The sequence below is a fragment of the Denticeps clupeoides genome, chromosome 1 (assembly GCF_900700375.1).
Source record: "Denticeps clupeoides chromosome 1, fDenClu1.1, whole genome shotgun sequence".
In the NCBI taxonomy this organism is placed as follows: domain Eukaryota; kingdom Metazoa; phylum Chordata; class Actinopteri; order Clupeiformes; family Denticipitidae; genus Denticeps; species Denticeps clupeoides.
Window position 1 is genome coordinate 6,561,194 of NC_041707.1, and position 23,859 is coordinate 6,585,052.

General features: G+C 42.1%; 1 protein-coding gene across 1 annotated transcript in view; it reads left to right on the plus strand.

The window, feature by feature from the left end:
* ush2a (Usher syndrome 2A (autosomal recessive, mild)) overlaps positions 1-23,859 on the plus strand; it is a 192,400-nt gene that overhangs the window by 22,703 nt on the left and 145,838 nt on the right. Inside the window, exons 10-21 of the mRNA XM_028987910.1 lie at positions 3,730-3,925; positions 4,338-4,468; positions 6,399-6,594; positions 8,482-9,129; positions 10,945-11,128; positions 13,077-13,240; positions 14,235-14,393; positions 14,847-15,344; positions 15,872-16,150; positions 17,280-17,449; positions 18,707-18,851; positions 22,283-22,513. Coding sequence (XP_028843743.1) covers positions 3,730-3,925; positions 4,338-4,468; positions 6,399-6,594; positions 8,482-9,129; positions 10,945-11,128; positions 13,077-13,240; positions 14,235-14,393; positions 14,847-15,344; positions 15,872-16,150; positions 17,280-17,449; positions 18,707-18,851; positions 22,283-22,513 — 3,001 coding nt within the window. The remainder of the gene's footprint in view (positions 1-3,729; positions 3,926-4,337; positions 4,469-6,398; positions 6,595-8,481; positions 9,130-10,944; positions 11,129-13,076; positions 13,241-14,234; positions 14,394-14,846; positions 15,345-15,871; positions 16,151-17,279; positions 17,450-18,706; positions 18,852-22,282; positions 22,514-23,859) is intronic.

Genomic DNA, 23,859 nt, shown 5'->3' on the forward strand with positions numbered 1-23,859 from the left:
CCTCTGTATGCTGTCCCATCCCACTGGATTTACAGCAGGCGACCTCTTCAAAGCAAACTTTCCACCTGAACACTGTGCAGTCAATCAGATCGTGCTGTCTGCTTCACCCATACCAACACTTTCACACAGGCACACACACACGTACACATGCACACATACGCACACGCATACAGGCTGTCCAGAGAGAGCTTTTTCTATACCATTACTCACATCAAACATTACATACACAGGCACATGTACACATACACACACACACACACACACACACACACACGCATACACACGCACACAGGCTGTCCAGAGAGAGCTTTTTCTATACCATTACTCACATCAAACATTACATACACATGCACACACACACACATGCACATGTACACACACATACACACACACATACAGGCTGTCCAGAGAGAGCCTTTTCTAAACCATTACTCACATCAAACATTACATACACACGCACATGTACACACACACACACACGCATACAGGCTGTCCAGAGAGAGCTTTTTCTATACCATTACTCACATTAAACATTACATACACACGCACATGTACACACACACACACACACACACACACACACACACACGCATACAGGCTGTACAGAGAGAGCCTTTTCTAAACCATTACTCACATCAAACATTACATACACGTACACATGCACACACACACACACACGCACATGTACTCACATATACACACGCATACAGGCTGTACAGAGAGAGCCTTTTCTATACCATTACTCACATTACGCATTACATACATAAATGTGCATGCCATGTGCCTGTTCATTACCTGTAACTAAACAACCAGTTGCTGTAATCTGATGATGTCAGCGCTCTGACCTCATCTCCTTAAATATCATTCTGCCTCATTTAACTAATGTGTAAGTGGTAAACATTGTCCGCTTACCAGACTTAGCTTCAACACCAACAGCAATCATTATGCAATTAAATCTTGGATTTTATTGCTTAAGTCTAAGTTATGCTTATCCATACCCTGGGAACTTGAACACACAAGATCACAGGAGATCATGTTGGAGAAAGTCCCTAATGCACCCAATGCATACGTGTCCTGAGGTGCCACTGAGCAAAGCACCGTCCCCACACACTGCTCCCCGGCGCTTGTCATGGCTGCCCACTGCTCACTCAGGGTGATGGGTTAAATGCAGAGGACAAATTTCACTGTGTGCATCGTGTGCTGTGCTGCTGTGTATCACATGTGACAATCACTTCACTTATACTTACTTATCTGAAATGACAATAAGTAGTGGTCGGGGACTTTTGTTGTCAAAGCACTCTAAAGCAGCACATTTGCACCGAGGCAGAAGGTTAACTGTGGGCTTTCCTGGTGCTCCGGCGGACCGACCTTTCCTGGGGGAGCATGAAATTAGTCATGGCATTCTGGCAGGCCCCCCGCCGGGGATGACGTGTCTCCCTCCAGCGGATCACGTTCAGACGCCCCAGCCTGCATACTCGAGAACTCAGACTAACTGTAGGCCAGAACAGAGCAAACTCCTTTACAGGAGCGAGAGAGATAAACTCTGACATGGGCATTATACACACTGAACACACACTGCACCGACTCCCTCAGCACGGGCCGGGGGGGGGTGGGCACACACTCCTTGATTTTGTAATGCGAGACATCGCTTCGCCGGCCCTGTTATTTGTTTCCCTTTCTGATTGTCGGGGGGATGTCATTAGCGCTTTGTAAAGACATGTGACCAGCGTAACACTTTAAGTTCTACTTTCTGAAGCTGTGCCTCATTGTTGTTTATTTTGCTCCAGCAACGAAGCGCCTGCGGAACTGGCAAGCACATCACTCGTTAATTAGCTCGCGGGAAAGTGGCCGTGGTAAAATAAACTGCGTCTCAGTCGCTATGCTAATATGGTGAGCTTCTAGAGCCCAATGTGATGGGCTGAGACACATCAGGACGCTCCCTTGGAAGCGGAAAATGAAAAGCACCTTTGATTTTTGTGTGCTCTGGAACAAGCACTGTATGCAAATTGTGTTTTTTTTTTTTTTTTTCAGCACCGGTCTATAAAATCCAGACCTTAGATGTTTGGAGGCAGGGATCTCAAGAGAATTTAATGAAATTTACAAGATCCTGGCAATAATCGCCTAACTGGAGACACAGCTGTATGCATTTTATAATTTGTGCAGACCTTCTGCTGGAAGAGGTTTTCATTTTATTTGTCAGATAAATCCCATGGAATGTTATAGTTAGAGATATTTTTTTATATACTGATTTTTATCCTTTTATATTTAGCAGTTTAAAATATGTAATGGTATCATATTAATATGTGAATATTTATTTGTTGATATTCATGGGCGCAATTATTACAGCTTTGCTATAATAGATGTATGAGGAGTGATTAATAATGTAACATAAAGAATGTATTTACAGTTACAGACAGTGGCCTGTACGGTGCCTTGGTCATTACTGTGGGAGGAGCCAAATGAGGATGATTGACAGCTAATATGCAGCTCACTACTCATTCTGGTTTCACTACTCATTCTGGTTTCTGATTTAAACTATTTAAGAATATCATCTTACATCTTCTGCATATTCCTCCATTGTCTTTGTTCATAAAGCCTGTTGTTCACTGGGATGTCTCTGTCACAGACATGCAGGTACCAAATGTGCATGTGGATGATCAGCACTCTAATCGAGGAAATCTGATTGACTAGTGAATGTGACATTTGCAATCACTGCCCGGCTTATATGGCACAGGTAAAAACAGCAACAACAACAACAAAAAAATCCCACTATATCTCACTCTAAAAACAAGACCTTCAAAACCTCCATCAACATGGCTGCCCTCAGCTACACTCCCGGAGTCTAGCCCACTGCTGTTTGTGTTGAAGTAATCCCCCAGGTGCTGTTGTGTTTGTCTACACCGGGTTGATATATACCATAAATGTATATTTGAGGGTGCCTAACCTGTCTGGCCCAGATGTGTGGTTAGTGGCTGCTGTGGGCCCTGATTCTGGGTGGTCCGTGTCTCTTTTTCCTCCAGCATCTTGGAAATCTGAATTAGCAATTCCCCCGGGCTCAGAGCCCAGAACGGCAACTCAGTACCGATCTGCCACCACGTGTCAGGCACCAGGAAGATTCACCAGCGTGATGATGGGTCGCTGGGGAATCCCCTGTGTTTTTTTAATGTATGAAAAACATCTGAAGCCTTTGCTTGTCTACTATAATTTATTGTGACTGCTTGCAAAATCAAAGACATTGTTTTTTTTCCCTGTTTGATATGTTTGTTTTACATGGAAGTGCCCTATTTTAACAGTTATGGTGATGAAAGTCACTTTTAATTATTGACCTGGTTGTTGTGGTGTGGCTGAATCTCATATCAGTGTGTATTTTTAGCAAAAGAGCAAAGGTGGGTTTTTTCCCCATTTTTTCTCTCTCTTCTGGTTCGTTTCAGGAGATTCACATACACAGGCATACAATTTTAACATGTAGTGAAATGTGCCTTGAATCGCCATGGGACTGTGCAATAAATTAAATCAGATCACAGTGTGTGTGTGTGTGTGTGTGTGTGTGTGTGTATATATATATATATATATGTATACGTGAATTGTATTTTTGTAGTAGTGCGCTTTGCTAGTTTTCTGCTGAATTTGAACAGACTTGACGTGGCATCAGGTGTAAATGTATGGACAAGATCTGGTTTAGCGTCACACAGCTGTTTCTGATGATCTTTATGTTCTGTTTGTCCACAGTGTGAACGCTGTGCTGCTCTGTTCAATGACAAGCCGTTTCGATCGGGCAACCAGTTGCAGGCATTCAACTGCCGTCCCTGCCAGTGCAACGGCCATGCTAGTTCCTGCCATTATGACATCGCTGTGGACCCCTATCCTGAGGAGCACTTCCGTGGAGGTGGTGGGGTCTGCGACAACTGTCAACACAACACTGCAGGTTCGGCTAAAAGTGCTTGTGTATAGTTTTGTTCCACTGTGTGTTCATTATTGAGAGAGATAAAACTTTCCAGAGTAGAATGCTGGCTTGGCATGTGTTTGAGCGTGGGAGCTCCAGTGTAAGCTACAGAGAGAAAAAGCTGAAATATTACATTAGAGAATAACAGATGGAAGTGTAATGAAGTAAAGCGAGCCATGGTAACAGGTTCATTGTTTCATATGTTCGGCATCAGCACGGTGGCAGGGAGAGATGAAAGGGGACATTAAAATGGACATCTCGAAAATTGCAAATTTTGCACCCAACCTCTCTAGAGAAGGCAGTTTTTTAATTTGAAATTAAAGTTCTATAACATGATTGAATTTTAATAAGTTAACATTGATCTCTATCCCGATCCCCATTAAACTGCCGAAAGGAAGAAACTGCGAGCGCTGCCAGAGTCTGTTCTTCAGGGAGCAGGATGAGGCCCTATGGACTCATGATGTTTGCAGGCCCTGTGCGTGCTATGCTGCTGGGACTGTCAACGGCAGTTTGGAGTGTGATGAGGTAGGTGTCTCCCATGCCTCACTGCTCAACACCAGGCGCCCATGGTCTTCAGACAACAACATTTTTTGTCCTCATCAGTGGACTTCTTTCTCAGTAGTGGTCTACTTATTGACTGTAAAAAAAAGAAGAGAATACTCTTTTGTGGTAGTGGTAGTAGCCTAGTGGGTAACACACTCGCCTATGAACCAGAAGACCCAGGTTCAAATCCCACTTACTACCATTGTGTCCCTGAGTATGACACTTAACCCTAAGTTGCTACAGGGGGACTGTCCCGGTAACTACTGATTGTAAGTCGCTCTGGATAAGGGCATCTGTTAAATGCTCTACATGTACATGTAAAATGTACATACAGAATGGGTCTAAAGCCATTGCTGATGCCTCATGTCACTGTTCTCAGTGGAACATTTTTAATTGAATCGATAATGTTGTATTGTAAGAAGTTGTGGTTATACTTAACATCTGCATAGCACCCTTACACACTGATTGATTTAACCACATCTACTATTATATTATTATTTCTTTTAAACGTTCAGCTGGCAAAACAGCAATAAAACTGCTGTAAAATGTATGTAGGCAGATATGAAAGCTATTCAAAAAATGGTATTTATAAGCAGTGCACTGTGACACTATTTAAGAGAACTGCTTTCTCTGACATGGAAGAAACAATGTTTTTCAGAGCACTGGACATTAAGATTGCAGACTATTGTATATCAGAATTTAATTTTAATCCTTGTTTGGAGATGCATCCCATGAAGCTGATTGAGTCGATTATTTTGAAACAAAGTACTTACTGAGTCTGTAAGATATGCTTTTTGAATCACAGGGATTCTCTCATATTTTGGACCCAAATGCAAATGGCAGAATTTTTATTTAATGATATTCATCTGTCCGCGGGTGAGAGGCGCGCACTGATGTATTGGTTGAAGACTTTTGTATTCACAACACAATTTATCATGGTTGTGATCAGTATCGGATTCTGGTGAGTATGTAAAAGTGTCATTAGGAACGTCTCTCTCTGGAGAGGCCCTCCATCGCCTTTATCTGAACATCATGAAAGCCATTTTGGAGGGAAAGATTCGTGTCAATAGATATACTGGATGACAAATTCAAAATCAATCCACGGGGTCACTCCGTGTGAGATTGTTACCTTATTTAAATTCTCGGAATGATTATTTCCTCACTCTCTCTGGCGGCTTCATTTTACTTTATGCCTTCTCTCTTCTGGTGTGTTCTTCGATCTGCCATTGAAATGAGAAACTGGGAATTTTTTTTTCTTTACTTTGATAAACAGTTTGATTTCAAAGTGAGCACAAGGCTACATAGGTTTGCTCCTCGGACTCTTTCATCGAAGGTTGGCTTTATAATTTCTCTGCCTGCATGCTGTGTGAAATTTAAGCAGGACTAACCCCCAGTTGCCAGACTGCCAAGAGCAAGCAAATTAGCTGCAACATCATGTCTGAAACTCCATGTTTTTACATTGCAGAGGTTACAGGCAAACTAATTACAAACTGCAGCATGCTTTTAGAGGCTTAGGTTTCTGTCTATCGGCTCATCAGCTGTACTTACCTTCAGCTTTTGAGTTATGTTGTAACAATGAAGCATGTTTTTTTCTGAAAATCTTAAGTAGAGTCCTAATCATTTCCCTGACCACGGTCTCGCAGTAAATAATATCTTTTAAAAACCCATCTTAGCCACACATAAACATGTCAGGAGCCCCAGCAACCCCTCCCCACAATAGTCTGCCCCGCTAAGGTGCTGTGACCCCTGCTCCCCTCCCCCAGCCAGGCCTTCTCACCGCCTATAATTGAGATAAAAAGCCAGCCAGCAGCCCGGGAGGGCCCAGGCTGGCCATCCGTGACACGAACTCACAGTACAGTGCTCAAGTTGACTAATTGGAGCGTGGTCGCATGGTCTTCTCCTTCCTCTGCAGATTGGAGGGCAGTGTAAGTGCAAGCGACATGTGTCTGGCAGACAGTGCAATCAGTGCCAACACGGATTCTACAAGCTGCAGCACTCGCACCCTGACGGCTGCCGCGCCTGTAACTGCAATACCGCCGGGACCGAGCGGGCAGATATTACCTGTCACCAGGACTCAGGTCAATGCCAGTGCAAGGCAAACGTAATCGGTAGGTATCAAGCCACATTGCTTCCTCCATCCCTCTCACTCTCTACCTCCTCTTTCGCCTCTATCAATCATTCTTTTCCTGGCAAAAGCATGTGTGGATTTTTAAAAGTAAAATTATTGTGTAAAATACAAATCAGATAATGGACATTTTGATTTAAGGTTTGTTTCATTCAACATTTGGTGGTCCTTTATATAAATGTACGCCAGTAAGGGCCCATATGTAAATAGCATGATTAAATTGTTTGCCACTGAATACACTCTTGGCCAATCTGTATGTTTTTCATCAAATTTACCAATAGCTGCAGCCAAATGGATTTTTCTTAGACTTTTTCCAAGCATCCCAGTTCCTTTGTGATAAATCTGTTCCATTTTTTCCCCTGTGTGCCTTTGAACCATTTCTTATGAAATGCAAACGAATGTTACTCAGAAGATCATGTATATTGCTAAGCCTGGATATCAAGGGCCACATAATTTTAATTTTGTAATTCAATGCCAAGTTGATTATAATAAACTGCCCCTGTCTCTGTTATTTTTCATGCTTCTTACAAGACCCGCTTCTTTGTTTGTTGCTCCCACAGGTATTTTTCAGAAATTAGATTTGATTATAGCAATTTATTACCCCCAGCATATTTGAGGCGGGCAGCAGCTTCATAAGGACAAAATTTATCAAGTGCCCAAAGTACACTGTGTACACAATGCATTTTGAAATGTTGATGTATGGGAATATTATGCAGGGAGCATTACTGATAAAGTGAGGGCCGCATTGTTGGGAAGCCCACGTCCCACTTCATGCATATAGGCTCCCTCTCAATTCTGCACGGCCGTGATTTAATAGTAAACACGAGCGTCTGACCTAGATTACAGGCGGTATTATTCTTATTTAGCAGCTGGCCGAGAAAAACAAATTATTCATATTTTTTATAATCATTTTATTAAAATAGAAATACAACAAACAAGCATTTTTTCCCCTGCCAAACATGCACCAGCATTGTGTCTACACAAGCTAAGTGTGCATTTAACACACTTATCAAAGTGGTCATGGAACTAAATTTACTGTACTACAGCCACCTGATTAATAACAGCGTCCAGAAGCCACAGACATGAAAACAAATAGGAGGTGTTCTTGAGCGTTATAACAGGGGTATTCATCACACTGTCACCGCACACATTTAACATACTGCCTTAATGAGGTTAAACAGTGGATAGGGAGAAATATATTAATATCTATAAATTCATTAAAGTAGGCCTGGGAAGTGGAATGAAAAGGAGGCGGCGGTGCACAGTAAATGCCAAGTGTCTCCAGTTCTCGGCGCTTGTAGCTCTAAACGGCATGCCCCGTAGGCTTTGCTCAGCAACATTAGGAATAGATTACCTGTCAGGAATATGTATGGCATATTCAAATAAGTGGCGCGCATATTTTAAAAAACTTGATATGATTTGAATCCATGTAGACCACTTTTAGTTTCAAATGAGCTGTAATTCTTTCCAGCCTCACAGTTATTTTTACATTTCACCGCCTTTCTTGTACCTTTTAATTTATTTATTTTTCTCTTAGTGAAATTAAGTGTTGTGCCTGGGGTGGGTCATCCATCATTGTAAAAGGGCCTCACTTAATGATGGCATTTTTTTAAAACCCGGCACAATATTTCACTCATTTATTTATTTGTTTTTTTCCCCTCTATATAAAATATAAAGTATTTTATTATGAATTATTATATATCTGGTGGCCATGGCGACAAGTCATTTTAGTATCAGTAATTGCAAGATCTAGTGTAATATAATGTTAAAATTGTGTACTTGTTGTATTCACAGAGAGGCAACAAATTATTGTCAGTGGGAAGACTTTGATTTTCCATAATATTTGAATTCACTATTTCTTTATTTAAAGGCCTGACTTGTGACCGCTGCAACTACGGCTTTAAATTACTGAACCACATCAACCCAGAAGGCTGCGTTCCTTGTGGCTGTCATGGAAATGGCTCTCTGCATCAGTTCTGCAACCCTTTCCTGGGTCAGTGTGAATGTAAGGATGGAGTGCAAGGCCTTCTTTGTGACACCTGTGCGCCCAACTTCTATGGCCTGACCACCAGTGGGAAGTGCCACTCCTGCGAGTGCAGCCTTGCGGGCACCATCCTGGGCAGCACTTGCGATCCGGTGACAGGCCAGTGCTCCTGTAAACGTCATGTGGAGGGCCAGTGCTGTGACACCTGCAGACCTGGCTACCACAGTCTGGACCAGACCAACTCTCTGGGCTGCTTACCCTGCCAGTGCAACCTTGAGGGCACTGTCAACGCAACCAATGTCTGTAACCCCAACACTGGCCAGTGCCCTTGTACAGAGTGGGTAGAGGGTCTCCAGTGCACACACTGCACCCAGCACACCTTCAACCGGACTTCTACGGATGGGACGTATGAATGCGTTCCTTGTGACTGTCACCCAGAGGGCACTGTGCCGAGAAGCATGTGTGAGTCAGCCACTGGACAGTGCGTTTGCTTGCCTTCTTGGCACGGCCGTGACTGCGGCACCTGCAGGCCAGGTAAGGGTTATTCCGCAAATGGCAATTCACTTCTGCATGCTCACCACAGCACTTTGGAGTGCAGGCAGGTCCTCTGTGGCATTCGCTGCCATATTGTTTACCAGAATACGTGCCTCCTGTTGAATTTAAATAGCTTAATACCAGACATCTTTTGGGTTACAAGATGTCTTTTCTCCCTCTACTCACCTTAACTAATGGTTCTGTTGTATTTGTTCTTGGCTCCTTGTGGCATTGTTTTGTTTTCGTTTCACCAGGGAATCAAGCACCAGCTTGGCAATTGCTGTCAACTATGGTGTTGAGCTAACATAGCTATGGGCCATCCCTCACAAACTCTGAGCCAAGTCACCCATCGGCAATTGGGCCTCTGCTGCCAATATGAGTGAAGTGCACCTCAGGGTGATGGAGTTTGCACCCCTCCTCCCACGCCCCGTGCTGTTTTATAGGAGCCGCTCTGCGAGGGAGATGTTCGCTGCCAGAGGCCGGGAGGGGGGCAATAGCAGCACCAGCTGGCCCTTTGTGCTTGTAATGAAGATTAACCATCAGAAACCTCATTGTTTACTGTAAAACCAGCCGAGCACTTTGAATTGCCAAGTACAGTTCTTTAGCATTTTTGGCTTGAAATTAAAAGCTAAAGACTGTGTTTCCGAATGCTCTTTATTTTCTGTTCAATTTAGTTCAACTCAGTTTAGTTACCGTCATGCAACCTTAGGCTTGGACAAGAAATCACAAAAGACCCTGAGAAAAAGCTCCCAGGAAGGAAGGAAAACTTAATGGGTGCACCAAAAATTCTATAAATTTAAACTAATAAATGAAAATAGTTCGGCAGTAGAATACACATACATTAAGTAGGCTTGGTGGCTAGAGAGAGGTAGGTAACAGAGAGTGGTCCAGACAAAACTTTTATTTCAAAACTACAACAGGGTGCATAGAATGATTGTATTCATAGTTGAGGTCCTAGTGAACCAGAACTGATTACTTTCACTGATGATAACCTGAAAGCATGTTGTAATCTGCTCTGGACAATGTAGGCTGCCAAATGCCATAAATGTAAATGATTTTAGATTCAATAGACTTGAATTCAACTCTGTATACTAGACTTGTTATTAGCAGAAGCTCAATTTCTTCAAGTCTTCATTTCAAGTATAGTGAAAAGTAAGTTTATTTTGCACTGGGAACTTAGTAAGTGTTTTTCAATGTGACTCACTTATTTCTTTTACGATCTTCCAAATCTTTTGGAAAATTGTCAGTGTAGTCTTTTTAACCAAAATACTCAACAAACACGGAAACCGCATACAGTATAAAACTCCACAGCAACTGTTTGCTGGACACACGGCTGATGAAATAGAGCTGTTGTACCTGGTGGTTGGTGTAGCCTCCAAAGCTGTCCACACATAAAGCATGTGTGTGGGGAGTGAGGCTGGCAGGAGTAAATTGAATGTGCAGGAAGAGGGGAGATCCATCTGGGAGGTTGATGACTGTGTTTCTGTGGCCCTCCCCTGGTTGCATCTCCCACCGTATTTTACCGGAGGGGAAGCGGCCTGTGATTGAAACATCTCAAACTCGGCTCCCCCCGTCTGATTGATGTGTGGAAGCGCCTAACTGAGCCCTTGAGATTCAACTCATTTTTCGTCTTCATGAAGATACAGATAGAGTAGAAGGCCACTGTGTTTTTAATAATAAGGTTAGGGGGGATCTCCAGGGAGGGTCCTGAGATGTGGGCCAACTGAAGCGTCCTCAGAAATGCAGAAAAATGCAAAAGAGGGGAAGTTGCCTTGCTAATGCGGTTGCTGCATCTGCTTTCCCTTGCTGTTTCAGGATTCTTCCTGTTGCCGGGAGCTGCGAGAAGGTGTGATGTATGTGACTGCCACCCCGTCGGAGCGGAGGGGCAGGCATGCCAGCCAGACACGGGCCAGTGTGTGTGCAGACACCCCTCAGTGACTGGACGCAAGTGTGACCAGTGCCAGGAGCTGCATTTTGGCTTTAACCCTGGCATTGGCAGGTTTGGCTTAGCTTCCCAAGACACTTCCAGACACTTTCAAAGGGTGAGGAAAGGGCTACCAGGTCTCTTGCAGTTCAGGAACAGGTCAAAATGGATTGAATATTCAATGTCTCAGAGAAAAAAAAAAACCTTTCCACATCCTCTCCTTTTCCACTCTGCGAACACAATCTGCGTTTTTTTTTTTTTTTTTTTTTTAACAGCCATTTGAACCAGTTAGCTGGTTACTAGCCTGGAGGTATAGCCACTCTTAGTAAAGGTCAAACTAGCCATTAAAGTAACCTGTTTCTAAATGAAGCACAAATTAATGCTCTCACCGCACTTGATTTGTAGCAGGCATCAATTAAGTTGTAAATACATCACACATTAGCAGCGCATAATGATATACCGAGTTGCACCTTACCAGCATGAACATATGGCCTTAGATAAAGAAGCTTAGAATCTCAAGAGCCTGGGAAGTAAAGTACTGTTTTTCTTTTTTCTTTTTTAATAGATTTGACATTCTTGTATTCTGTTTCTTCATTTATTGTGGCATAAGGTCTCACTGAATGACCTTCAGCAATACTCACAGGAAACATTTAACCAGTAGCCATGCTGTGAACACCCTCATAACAGTGGGAAATGCTATAGGTGTTTCAAACATTATCCATCATTCTTTTAAACGTTTTCCAAAATAAAATTTGATGGTTTGATGCGTGGGGAAGGGGAGGGGAACATTAATTGGGGCTGGCAAGATGCAAATGTGGTGAACGTGTTCTTTCAATAGATCAGCAACAGGACCGCTGGACATCACAAATTGTTAATCCATACGAGTCGTGCTAGATCATTGTGTACACAAATCCATTCAGCCGTTCCCGCTACCCGGTAAGGATGAAAAATGAACTATTTAAACTGATTACAGGGGAAGCTTTAACTGCACCGGGAGAATCAACACAATAAAGATTTCTTTATCTAAATATTATAAACTCGTTTATCCTTCTAGAATCAATACGGCTGCACATCTTATTTTCCCCCCAGTATTGGAACGTCCGCTGTTGTTTATCTAATTGAGGCTGTTAAAGCCCGCATGGTGTGGTTATAGAATTATTTCTTATGATCAAAACTCCCAAAATACTCTGTGGGATGCCTTGTTTGGGCAATCGTTTAACCTTGGGGAAAATGGCCTTATTTAGCACAGCGGTAGATTATTCCTATTTCTTCACCCATCAGTATAGAAACAGGATATTATTTACCTGTTTACTTTAGTTTCCATTCGTATTTTGATTTGCTATTTCTCCCAAGCTTCCTCTAGCAACAGACATACAAATATGCAAATACCAACTTCACATTTCCACTGACCCTGGCAGAATAGGCCGGCTGTGAAAAAGTAAATACGTTTAGAAAGCCTTAGGCTGGTTCTTCGCGGCAAAAAATAAATGTATAATACCAGTACATTTAAAAATCTGCCATTGTAGTCGAAGTGTGTTTTCCTGTCTCCTCATGAGGAGTCAAGGTCAAACCACATAGTGAAATCACTGGCTTGGCCCAAAATCTCCCTCTGCTGACAGAACAAATTTGCGGCTCATTAAGGGTCTGTGGCTTTTATCAGCTGCGTGAGAGGGTGTCAGGCATTTGGCCCCCATATCACCCAGAGCTGGGGCCCAAAGGGGCAACGCCACACCTGACCCCACACCACCTCCGAGCAAGCTGTCACTGGCGCAAGGGGCATCTTGCGAATGGCTCCATTTAGAGTGCGCGTCCAGACATCTTACCGCCAGGGACACCCTATTGCCGGCCGTCTTCCGAAGCACAGGACGTGGCTCCCATTCTCAGCTTCATAAATACGCCTGCCCTTCTAATTACCCAGCCCGACGAGCTGTCCTGACAGGGGCCGCGTGTGAATAAGCGGCTGGGTGCGTGTGCCCTGCAAATGAGGCGAGGTGTGATGTTTCGTCTGCGCTGTGTCCTCTAGGTGTGAGGCATGCGGGTGTGATCCTGTCGGTGGCCTCGATGGCTCCTGCCATCCGCAGTCTGGTCAGTGCCTCTGCAAGCTGTTTGTGACCGGGGAGAAATGTGACACCTGCGTTCATGGAGCCAGTCACATGGATCCAGACAACCACCTTGGTTGCACTAAAGGTTTGTAAGGTTTGTCTCTGTATCTGGGTCTGTGAGAAAATGTGTAACAGTATCAAGATACACATAGACAACAAGATGGATTAGTGACCAAAGCTGCTTCACTATGCAATGACACATATTTATAGTGGAGATATGATTCGTTTAACAGTATCTTCTTACTGATCAACCCTTCAGGTGCATTTTTGTCCTGTAAATGTGTAAATGACAAATTTTATATGACAAATCCGATCGCTCCCAGTCCTTGTTACTCGTCCAGTGAACCCAAACCCATGGTGATGCATACACTTTTTTTCCCTTTGTTTCTCTGCCTTGGTATTTGCAGTCTGTTCCAGAATTTATTTATTAATTGTGATTAAATACGGAACTGATTTTCTGTTTACAGCCTTAACGAACTTATTTACAAGCGGCTTTACCGTGAACGCAGTAAAGATTTTTCACTTGAGCAGACAGATGTTATGTGGCCCATAATTGTATATTATTTTCTATAAATTACGCATGTTAAACTGCCTCTTTGTTCCATCATGCAGATCAGCTGAAGGGAGATGCCAGACATTTCTGCTGTAGATCACCTGGCCTTAGCACTTTTACCACACTATGAGAGGCACTTGTTTTAGGGAAATTAGTCTATCCAGCGCGCTAAGTGGCGTCTCACAAGTCACAACCTGACATTGCGGATGCTTTTGTTTATTGGGCTGAACCTAGTGGGGGCATCAGTAGAAAACAGCCTCCTTTTTATAGTCTTAAATGCCTCTTCGGCCTGGAGGGGTTGACATCATGGTTAATGTCTAAGGCTGTAGCCCCCACAAATCTATTTTATGAAGTTATGTATATGCATGGAGCATGTTTGTCCTAGGGTTTATTCATCGTCCACTTATTCCATTTGCCGTAGCCTGGATCTTTAACCTTTTTAACAATCCCTTTTTTGTTTGTTTCTATTTTTTGACCTAAAACGACAATAACAGTTTATACTTTTCACCTCCTCCACCCTGCATAGCCCCGTCTCAGCAGCCTCCACCGGTGGGGTATGTTGTGAGCTCCAGTGCCATATCTCTGAGCTGGGGTCCCCCCGACTCCCCCAACAGCAACACTCTGTGGTACCACCTCCTCCGGGACACTGAGGAGATTCACACCATCCGCAGCCTTTATCCCTTCGGTAAGTGCAATCTGTTGCTTTAAAATCATTATTTCACCCCTGGCATTGTGTGTGTATGGTGCGTTGCATACTGCACAGCTCAGGGACAGAATCCTCGCTCGATAGCGTCCCACACGGCGAGATGCGGGCTCCTGGTGCATCCTGTTGGCAGTGATTATTCTGGGATGGGGAGCAGAAAAGCTCCTGTGTGAGGTACACATCTCCCATGGCCAAATACGCAGGAGGCCTGGCTTTGAGACTGGAGGATTATCCCGTGTGGAGATTGGATAATGGAAATGTGTGTGCGTGTCTGTGTGTGTGTGTGTGTGTGTGTGTGTGCGTGTCTGTGCGTTTTGGAAAAGGTTTGTTTGTGTGTAAGTGATAGAAGTAATATACCCTCAAAAAATGGAAAAAAGTCCACTGGTTGCTTTTTTCCTGTCCTTTGTAATTTCCTTTTCATTTCATTTTCTGTAGAGCCAATGATTTTTGAAGACAACACCTTGAGCCCATATGAAGAATATTCCTATCAACTGGTAACCAGTAACATCCACGGAAACACCAGCAGCACAGTGGTCAACTACCGCACCCTGTCTACTGTACCTTTTCAAGAGGAGCTCAAGCTCTTCCAGCAGGGTCGCATCCGGCCAAACACCATCTCCTTCAACTGGACTATACCCCAGAACACCTCAGGTCCCCTGGAGCACTTCGTCCTCAACTCTGTCAATGAGCTAACGGGTGAAAAGCAGGTGCATTACACAGGCCTGCAGACAGAGGCCACGGCCCGGGGTCTGAGTCCCTTCACCAGGTACAGCTTCTTCCTCCAGGCCTGTACCAGTGGAGGATGTGCTCAGAGCGACAGACTCACCCTGAGTACTGCACAGATCCCACCCCTTCACCAGGCCCCGCCCACAATTACAACACTGGGGCCAAATCAGCTGGAAGTAGCATGGGATCCTCCAATTCAGACTAATGGTGAGCGCCTGTATTTATTTAAAAATATTATAATAATAATCCATTAAAGTATGCTGTGTTTACAGGTGGGATGAACACCATGAGTAAAATAGGACAATATTATAAGAAATATGATTAATTGTGGTTTAAATAAAAAACAATGAGCCCACACTGTTCAAAATGTTAATGATTCCACAGACACATTTTAATTTCAAAGATCAGTAATTAGTGCTTACAGTATTGTCTCAACTGCCAATGTAGCACAGAAAAAATGGTATCCCACTGTACAACAGTGATATTTAATGGGTGTTATCATGCTTTCTCCCAAATTACTTCATTAACATGAAGCATAATGACATCCCCATTGAGAATTCTGCCTTTGCATTGGCATGATGTCTTTTAGGTTTTCCACGTTATTCTCATCATTTCAATCAGCAGCTTTAATTGTCTGTTATCAATGACCTGTTTTAAATTAAAATAATCCATTGTAATTGAGGTTTAATGAAGTTTTTTTATCTTTTTTTGTCATTACCTCTGTGCCTCTACAGGTATAATAATTCGGTATGAGCTCTTCATGCGAGGTCCCATATATCCGCTGGAAAATGACACAGGCCCTCCAGCTGAGGACAGGGTTTTTCTCAGCAGTGGCTGGCTGAATCGTCAGCAGACCATCAGCTCAGCCAACGAGAATGCTTTGACTCCACCACAGAGCAATGTGACCGTGTCAAACCTCGAGCCATACTCCATGTACCAGTTCAGGGTGCTGACAGTCAATATGGCTGGCAGCACACTGTCTAAATGGGCTTCTGGACGGACTGCAGAAGGAGGTGAGGAACGTTGCTGAGAGTGGGAACAACATTACAACACCATGTTGTAATGTTGTTCCCATCTTATAGGACAGAGACAGCTTTTCAAATTTTTGTTTGTTGGAAAGAAATCTTATCATACAACTATTGCTGTTCCCCTTCTCACTCTAAATACTACTTTTGATAAGACTTATAAGTTTTTTTATACGTTTATTATAAGTTTATTTTCTCATCTAGGTGTTTCCCTGCTTTCTTGTTTCTTTTATAAACTGCTGTTGCAACAGCATTATCAGAGAGTGAATGGGGTGCTCTCTTCCACCATTTGAATTCCAAAGACATTATATGCATCATTAGTGCAAAATTGTGCCCCAAACAATATTTAAAGTAGTGTGTAATAACCATAAATTAGATTTCACATGGCTCTATTGCACAGGGTAGAAAATCCATATCTTCTCGCCGTAAAACGTATTAGTTATGTCTATCTGATCTGAGCCTCACATTCCTTTGGGGAACTGATTTTCAATGGATGCTTATTAAGGAGAGAGAACTAGAAAGGCTAGTGTTACCGACATAGGCATGACAGCTTCCCTAAAATGCAAACAAAATATTTGCATAAACATGCCAGATATGCTTTTTGCAGGTTTTATTTCCACCGTGAGCACAAGCGAGCGAGACTGGCAGATTTTTCTATGTCTTCGAATGGATCTGTTATAAGGCCTTGGAGACAGCTGAAGATGCACTCAGTGTTTCTGTCAGCTCAGCTTTCAGCAATCTGACACAAAGTGCAATATACACAATTTTACCTCCCTATTTGGACGTTCCTACCAATTCTCAGTGCTCACTCACAGTGCTTTGCAGCCTTCCTTGTCCAAGATCTTGTCAAAAGAAAGAAAGAAAAGTTCAACAGCTGTTTTAAGCCCATACAGCTAGCATGCTTTCTTAACAGAATATGTTACGTCAACATTAAAATAATTTTTCATTTATCATTTTCTTTAATTTTGTCCATATAACATGGGAATACATGGATAACATAATATGATTGTTCTGTTCACGTGTTTGCACTGTAAAACACAATGGGACTAAAATGCCATATGCCAGAACAAAGACATGGTCCCTGATTAATTCTGTAATTCTGCAACCCTCTATACAGTGCCGGAGTACTTGCCCCCTCCTCAGGTCTCCCCCGTTTCCTCGTCCTCCCTGAGGGTTACCTGGGACACCCCACAGGACAGGGACATCAGGGGCCGTGTGACAGAGTATAAGGTCAGCGTTCATCAGCAGCAGACCTCCAATCCTTTTGCTCCACCCATCAGTACCCAGGTAAGTTCTCTTGAACAGTTATAACTCACATATAGCAGGATATTTCTTAGGTGATGTATAAGATGTAGTGTGAATGGTCTGTGCGCTAATGTCATATTCACTTGTTCACCAGTCAGAGCAGTCAATCTGTCAGAAACAATTGGGCTAGGCTGTTAGTTCATGTTCCTCAAAATACATACGTGAATAGCAATCAGTCCTTTCTTCCAAGTTAGTGTCTGTTTATTTCTGTAAATCCAAAGGAAATAAATGCTGTGACATTATCAACTATGCCCCATACGCTACTTTCATTGCACTACAGCTACTTTCTTTGCACTATGGAAATTGGCTAATTGAGGTACAGTAATTGCTCCAGCAATTATTAACAAAGGAAAATGATTTAGGAAATAAATCACACTATGTGGAATACAACACATGAATAATAAACTTGTTTTTACATTAAATTGCCTATACATATTGCGTTACACTTATTTATGGCATCCCATAATTTGCCTCTAAACAGAAAACCTATACGTTTCTGCTAGAAACCGAGACTGATGGACAGCATGCTGGTTGTTTTCTTTGGTTTGTTTGTCTTTATTGTGTCCAGTATCATCATGGAGTGAATATGAAGTTTCATGAAGCTCGGGTGTGCCTCTATCATATGCCTAAAGGTTACAGCGCTTTAGCCTCTAAAATGTTAGTTACTATTAATACCATCATCCACCATCCATATCAGGATCACCTTTTATTTCAAGGTGTCTGGGTTTTTTCTTATGAGCTTGGTATTCTGTAACTATTCTCCTTTTAATTGGATTTTGTTATCTTGGTTTTTAATTAGTTTGATAAAGTATGTGTTAGCATTGAATATTTCCCCTGCACCAGTATCCCGCAGATATCCCCTTTTTTAATAAATATGTCTAGTCAGCCGTCCGTGGGGGGAAAATCTGAGGGGATGACCTGTGCTCCCTGGTCTGTTTATGTGGCAGGTTTTACAGGGAATCTGCCCTGGCTGCTTTATCATGGAATCCGCATTTGAATGGCGATTAACAGATCATTGTTTCATCAAACTGGAAATTATTAGCCATGACCAGTTTATCATTGATCAAAACTATAAATGAAAAATGAACTGTTCACAGGGATGAAACACTTGTAAAGTAAACCTTGCATACCCACAAATTCTGAAAGAAAATGCTCAAATATTCTCACGTCATTAGACCATTTGCATGTGTGTCAGTGTGAGATGCATCTGTGTGCTCATGGAAGTGTGTCTCCTCACAGGTACTATACACTGCTTCAGAGGAAGAGACCAGCTACACCGTAGAGGGTCTCAAGGCGTTTCAAGAATACAATTTCACAGTTACAGCCTGCAACAGACTGGGCTGTGTGGACAGTGAACCTGTGTTGGGACGTTGTCTGTCTGCTGGTAGGTAGAGACATAACATCACTTTGGTCTAGAATATCATGGTTTGCACTCCATATTGCTTCGATTCAGGGAACTGGGTCATTGAAGAATTGTTTATGTGCTGTTCTAAAATCACAGCAGCATTCATTTCTATTTTGTAGGATAAATTCTGACTCTGCGCCATCTGACTGATGGCAGCAGCCTGTGGTTTGTACCACAGTCTTGAGAACTGGAGCACAGAAGCAATTTTGGTTGCACATGGTTCTCCACAATGAACTCTTTGTGTAGCTTTTTCTTTGCCTTTATCACCCATCATTACCTTGTGCATGTCATGCTGGTCACCAAAGGGGTGTGATACCAAGCCTAGAAGATGAAAGGATGCTAAGTGCTTTATAAACTGAAGAAGAACACCTGGTTGGAAGTGTTCCTTTGTTCACTCGGCACGGCCTCATGAAAATGAGTGTGTGTCTGAAACTGTCCAACATCTAATTACTAGTTCAAACCGGGGCGTATGTTTTGTCCTAGACAGGGGTGTTGAACGGGTTTTAATTTTCATTTTAATATTAATGAAGTGACTGTAATGGGACGTGTCTGTCAGGGCGCCCCGTCAATTTGTTTAAAAAGGAGCCCTGAGTTGTTGCGGGATATTTGAGTGACACACAGATGTTAATTGCTGAAGATGTCTTAGAGCGTGGCCGTGAGTTAGAGCAAATGCTGTACCACCCTCCCTTCTGAAAAAAAAGGGATGCTGGGAAGTTTTACATTTATCTATAACTTCTGTGAGGGAATTTTAAAAGACAATTCGGCAATGAGCTCTTTCCTATGAATTAAGCTGTAAAAACATCATGTTCTGTCCCTTTTTTGAAGCAGACTTCCTCCAGCCTACACTGGCTCTCACTGAGAGCCAGTGTGTGTCCAGATTGTCTACTGCTCTGACATATCTCACTCTTTATCTTCCCTCCTCCCTCCTATGTCCAGCGAGTGCCCCAAGTAACACAGAGGGTGAGCTTTGTGCTAGTGCCAAGCGCTACAGCCCTCATCTTGGTATTTTTATTTTTTCCATTTTTTCCCCCGGCCTTCCCTCTTCAGTCTTTTATCATGTTCAATTGCCTAATGACTTAAAACAATGCCTCAAGCCGGACGGCTCGCACTCAGGACTTCATTTGCGTGGCATAACCGAGAGAAATTCATTGTGTGGCAGTAAAAACAATTTACTGTTAATTACAAGGTGAAAAATGTGCCCCCGATTGCCATGAATCACGGCACACTCTTGGAGATTTATAACGAATATGTAAGTAGGATGAATTAGCAGGGTTTAATAACAGAGGCACAAATCATGCAGGCTTCAAGAGGCTTTAATTGATACAGTGGAATGTGATGGGCATGAATCACTCAGTGGCTCGGCGGCGGAGTAACATATGGTCAGCTCAATATGCTGCATCTTTAAGTGCTGGGGGTGTCATTGCCTCCTCCATATGGTAGGAAATGTTTCCGATGTTTCTTTTTGTTGCTTTTTATTTCTTCTTGCCTTGAACTGGTGGGATTGAACTGGTAAATATTTGGAGAAGCGGGTCTGTTAAAAGCAATGCCTTTTAGTCTATGAATAGGCCGTGTTTTTTTTTTTTTTATTTGTGATGCTTTGTTTGTGATGCTGTTCTTGAAAGCAGATTTTCTCCAATAACATCTGCTACTTCAGATTCATGTTATATCCACTTCTCACAAGATACGCGTCTGAATTCGGCTTAAAAAACACATTTCAAATTGTACTTTCAACAGATATTCTGCTTTGTGTTACTTATGTTAACGTTTTTTTATTACAAGCTGTTTGGAGACTGCTTACTTTTTAACCCCACAAACAAACAAGCACACACAAAGCTGCTTCGTCTGAACGTTCAAGGCTGCACTTCCCATTAGCCAAATCCTCATGCCAGGATTTAATGTTGATGATTGCAATTCATTTGACTCTTACCTTGCTTTTATTGCTGTCTGTATACACAATGCACATCACTATTATATCGGCGCACCATTAGACAGCATTACCATCTGTTCAAACATAGAAGCTGGCAACTGTTGTTGCTTGAATATTATGTTATTTTCCTCTAAAGGGTGCACACGCAAAATGAACAGGGTGTGGTATTAGCTCAAGCAAGATCCAGTTTAACAATGTATTGTCTGTATTTACATATATCGCTGTGGCTTTCTGCAACAAGTTTGCACAATTACTATTTTAAATATGATTGTGTGACTGGAACTTGAACACTAGTATGTAGACATGCAAGAGCAAATATCACCAAATTTATAAAGGGGGTCTATATTATATTAAATATAGAGCAGAAAAGGTAAAAATGAACTCAGTTATTTATGTAAATACAACATTTCCCAAAAAATTCCATGTTAAAGATAAATCAGGTGAACGTCAGACAGTCTTCATTGCTTTCCAAAGCGTTTTGTAAGGGACCCACTGGCATTATTGATCAGTCTGAAACATGAGTGGCTAATCAACAGTTGATGGTAATGCTTTATGTATATTACCTCCATAAAAAGTGCCCGTACAAGTGTATTCTGCCTGTACACATCTCATTGACTTGAACTGGGCAATGCATATTTCTCCCCCAAGAAGGCCAGACAATTATGCGTAAATCAATACTTTTCCTGTTGCAGAAATAAGTATTATACCTCATTTTAAAAGGCTGTGACCTGGCAGACCATAAAAAATGTCAAGTCGTGTAAAAACTGTAAACACTCAGGCAGGGTGATAATTGTTCCCGGCCAACAGTCATTAATATGATGAAGGCCATATTAACCTCTTTGTTTTGACTGTGAACCTGGTTGTCAGAACATTGCAAGTGCATCATCTGGGGGGTGCATGAATAAATCTCGTAAGTCTTATTATGCAGCATACTATTTGCTAGAATAATGTATATTTCTACAATAGCTAGAAGATCCGCCATGAGAAATAAAAGGTAAGATTAGACGCCACAGTCCTAATGGCAAATAAAGACTATTTGTCAGTCAGATGTTATTTTGCCCGCATATGTTTTAAGGCGAAAATGATAAGCGTCAACAGAGGCTTCGCACAAATCCTATTAAATCAGCTTGAGGAATCTTAAATGATAACAAAGTTTCAATTAAATAGACTGAAGTGATATTGATTGAGTGTAATTTATGACTGTATGCTCAGATAGGCCTAAGAAGACAACATGTCCATTTCCCATTTAGGCATTTTATTAGCTCTCTTGCTGGAGCTGGACTAACAGTCAAAGTGGACTAAATGCACACAGGATGTGTCAGGCTTCGGTAATTTACTCTGACTCTGCGTGTATGAGACACCCATTTAGATCATTACAGCACCGCATGTGCGTCTGTGGGATGACTATAAATGTCGCTTTCTCCCCATCCTCCAGACTCTCTTACCATTCTGTCCATTTCCCCTCCTCTCCTTGTTATGGTAGCTCCAGCGGGTTTGAGCGCTCCTAAATTAATGCCGCTGAATATGACAGCCATGGAGGTTTCCTGGGATCCCCCGAGGGAGCTCAATGGGCCACCACCTCTGTATCACCTGGAGAGGACGGATGTCTCCTTCTCTGACCCTTTTGACCCTGTCATCCGAGGCACCAGGTTCCTGGGGAACGGCTACTTCAGGTTTCCCAGCTCCACTCTCCCTGTTAATAGTGACTTCACAGGTACGGCCCCGCTTGTCACAAAACACATTACTCATTTAGTACAAACATAAAGGAAAATTGCAATGAATTATAATGAAAACATAAATGACATTTGTGCTGTTGTTCATGCTGTATTTGTAGTCATTTCAGATTTGTAGTGAAGTAAAGATACTGAAGATATTGAAATACAGCCTGATATCTCCAGATCAGCTATTGACTGCTACAATAGAATTATTAGCACAGTTATTTAGGTTACTAGTTATTATAAAAGTTGACTTATTAATTGTGGAATATGTATTTTGGAATTGTAAACAAAAATACCTAAGTGACTTAAGTGATGAATTCATGGTACTGAAAATACTGGTATTCTCAATTTAAGGTTACTAATCATGTAATAATAGACCTAATAACAATCATAATTACCCCCCCCCCCCCCCCCCCCCCATTTTGTAATTCTGTATGAATGCAAGGAGAAGAACAGCCCTCCCCAAAAATGACCTTACCATGATCTGAGTTTTCACTCTCATAATTGTTTTTAGTGTACTGTTAATTTGACATGGTTGAGACCCCCGCCATCTACAGAGAGGAGTTGAAAGCTGTTCATTCCACCTCTCCTCTCTTTTATCTTCTTGCTTCTGTGCTGACTTCATACTTACCTCTTACCTCTAATGCATTACAGATGCCCAAATTAATGACTTCCCCGATTAGACAAAGGGCAATTATACTTTTGTTTACAAACATAATTGGGGAATTGGGCTTCAAATGAAAACAAGTTCTGGTTCATCTGCGGGTGTAAAAAGTCCCCTGGCCTTCCATTTGTTTAAATTATGTACATTTTAATTGTGTTTAATGTTTAGAAGAAAATGACACTTTAAATGATCTGACTGGACAGTAACAATATTCTGCTTTGTAATAATAAATATGAAATGATCTTCACAAATTCATACTTTTTGAACATTTAGTCAAGCAGAATCCATTAACTTTCTCAAATGGAAGCACACACAGTTTGGAATGGAGTAATTGTGCAATTAAAGATCGTTTGGTCACTGGCCTAATTAAAAATGTGCTAATTGTTTCTGTTCAGCAAGTCACTGCGTTGGAGGATTGGATACTTTAGCACACTGACCCTAATGAAGTTAATAAAAAATGTGCCTGTTTTTTTTCCAGGGATCATTAATACAGTTCTACAGTCCTGCATTGGTTATATGTTTTGTTTTCCATTTTGCTCTTGGTTACAGAATCCAAAGAAAAAATTTAAATGTACACTTCAGGCATTGCAGTCTTTTAACATATGGACCAAGATATCAGAGGAATCTGACTTTATTTGTATTAAAAAGAGGCAATTAGTGATTCTCCCTTAGAAGTCG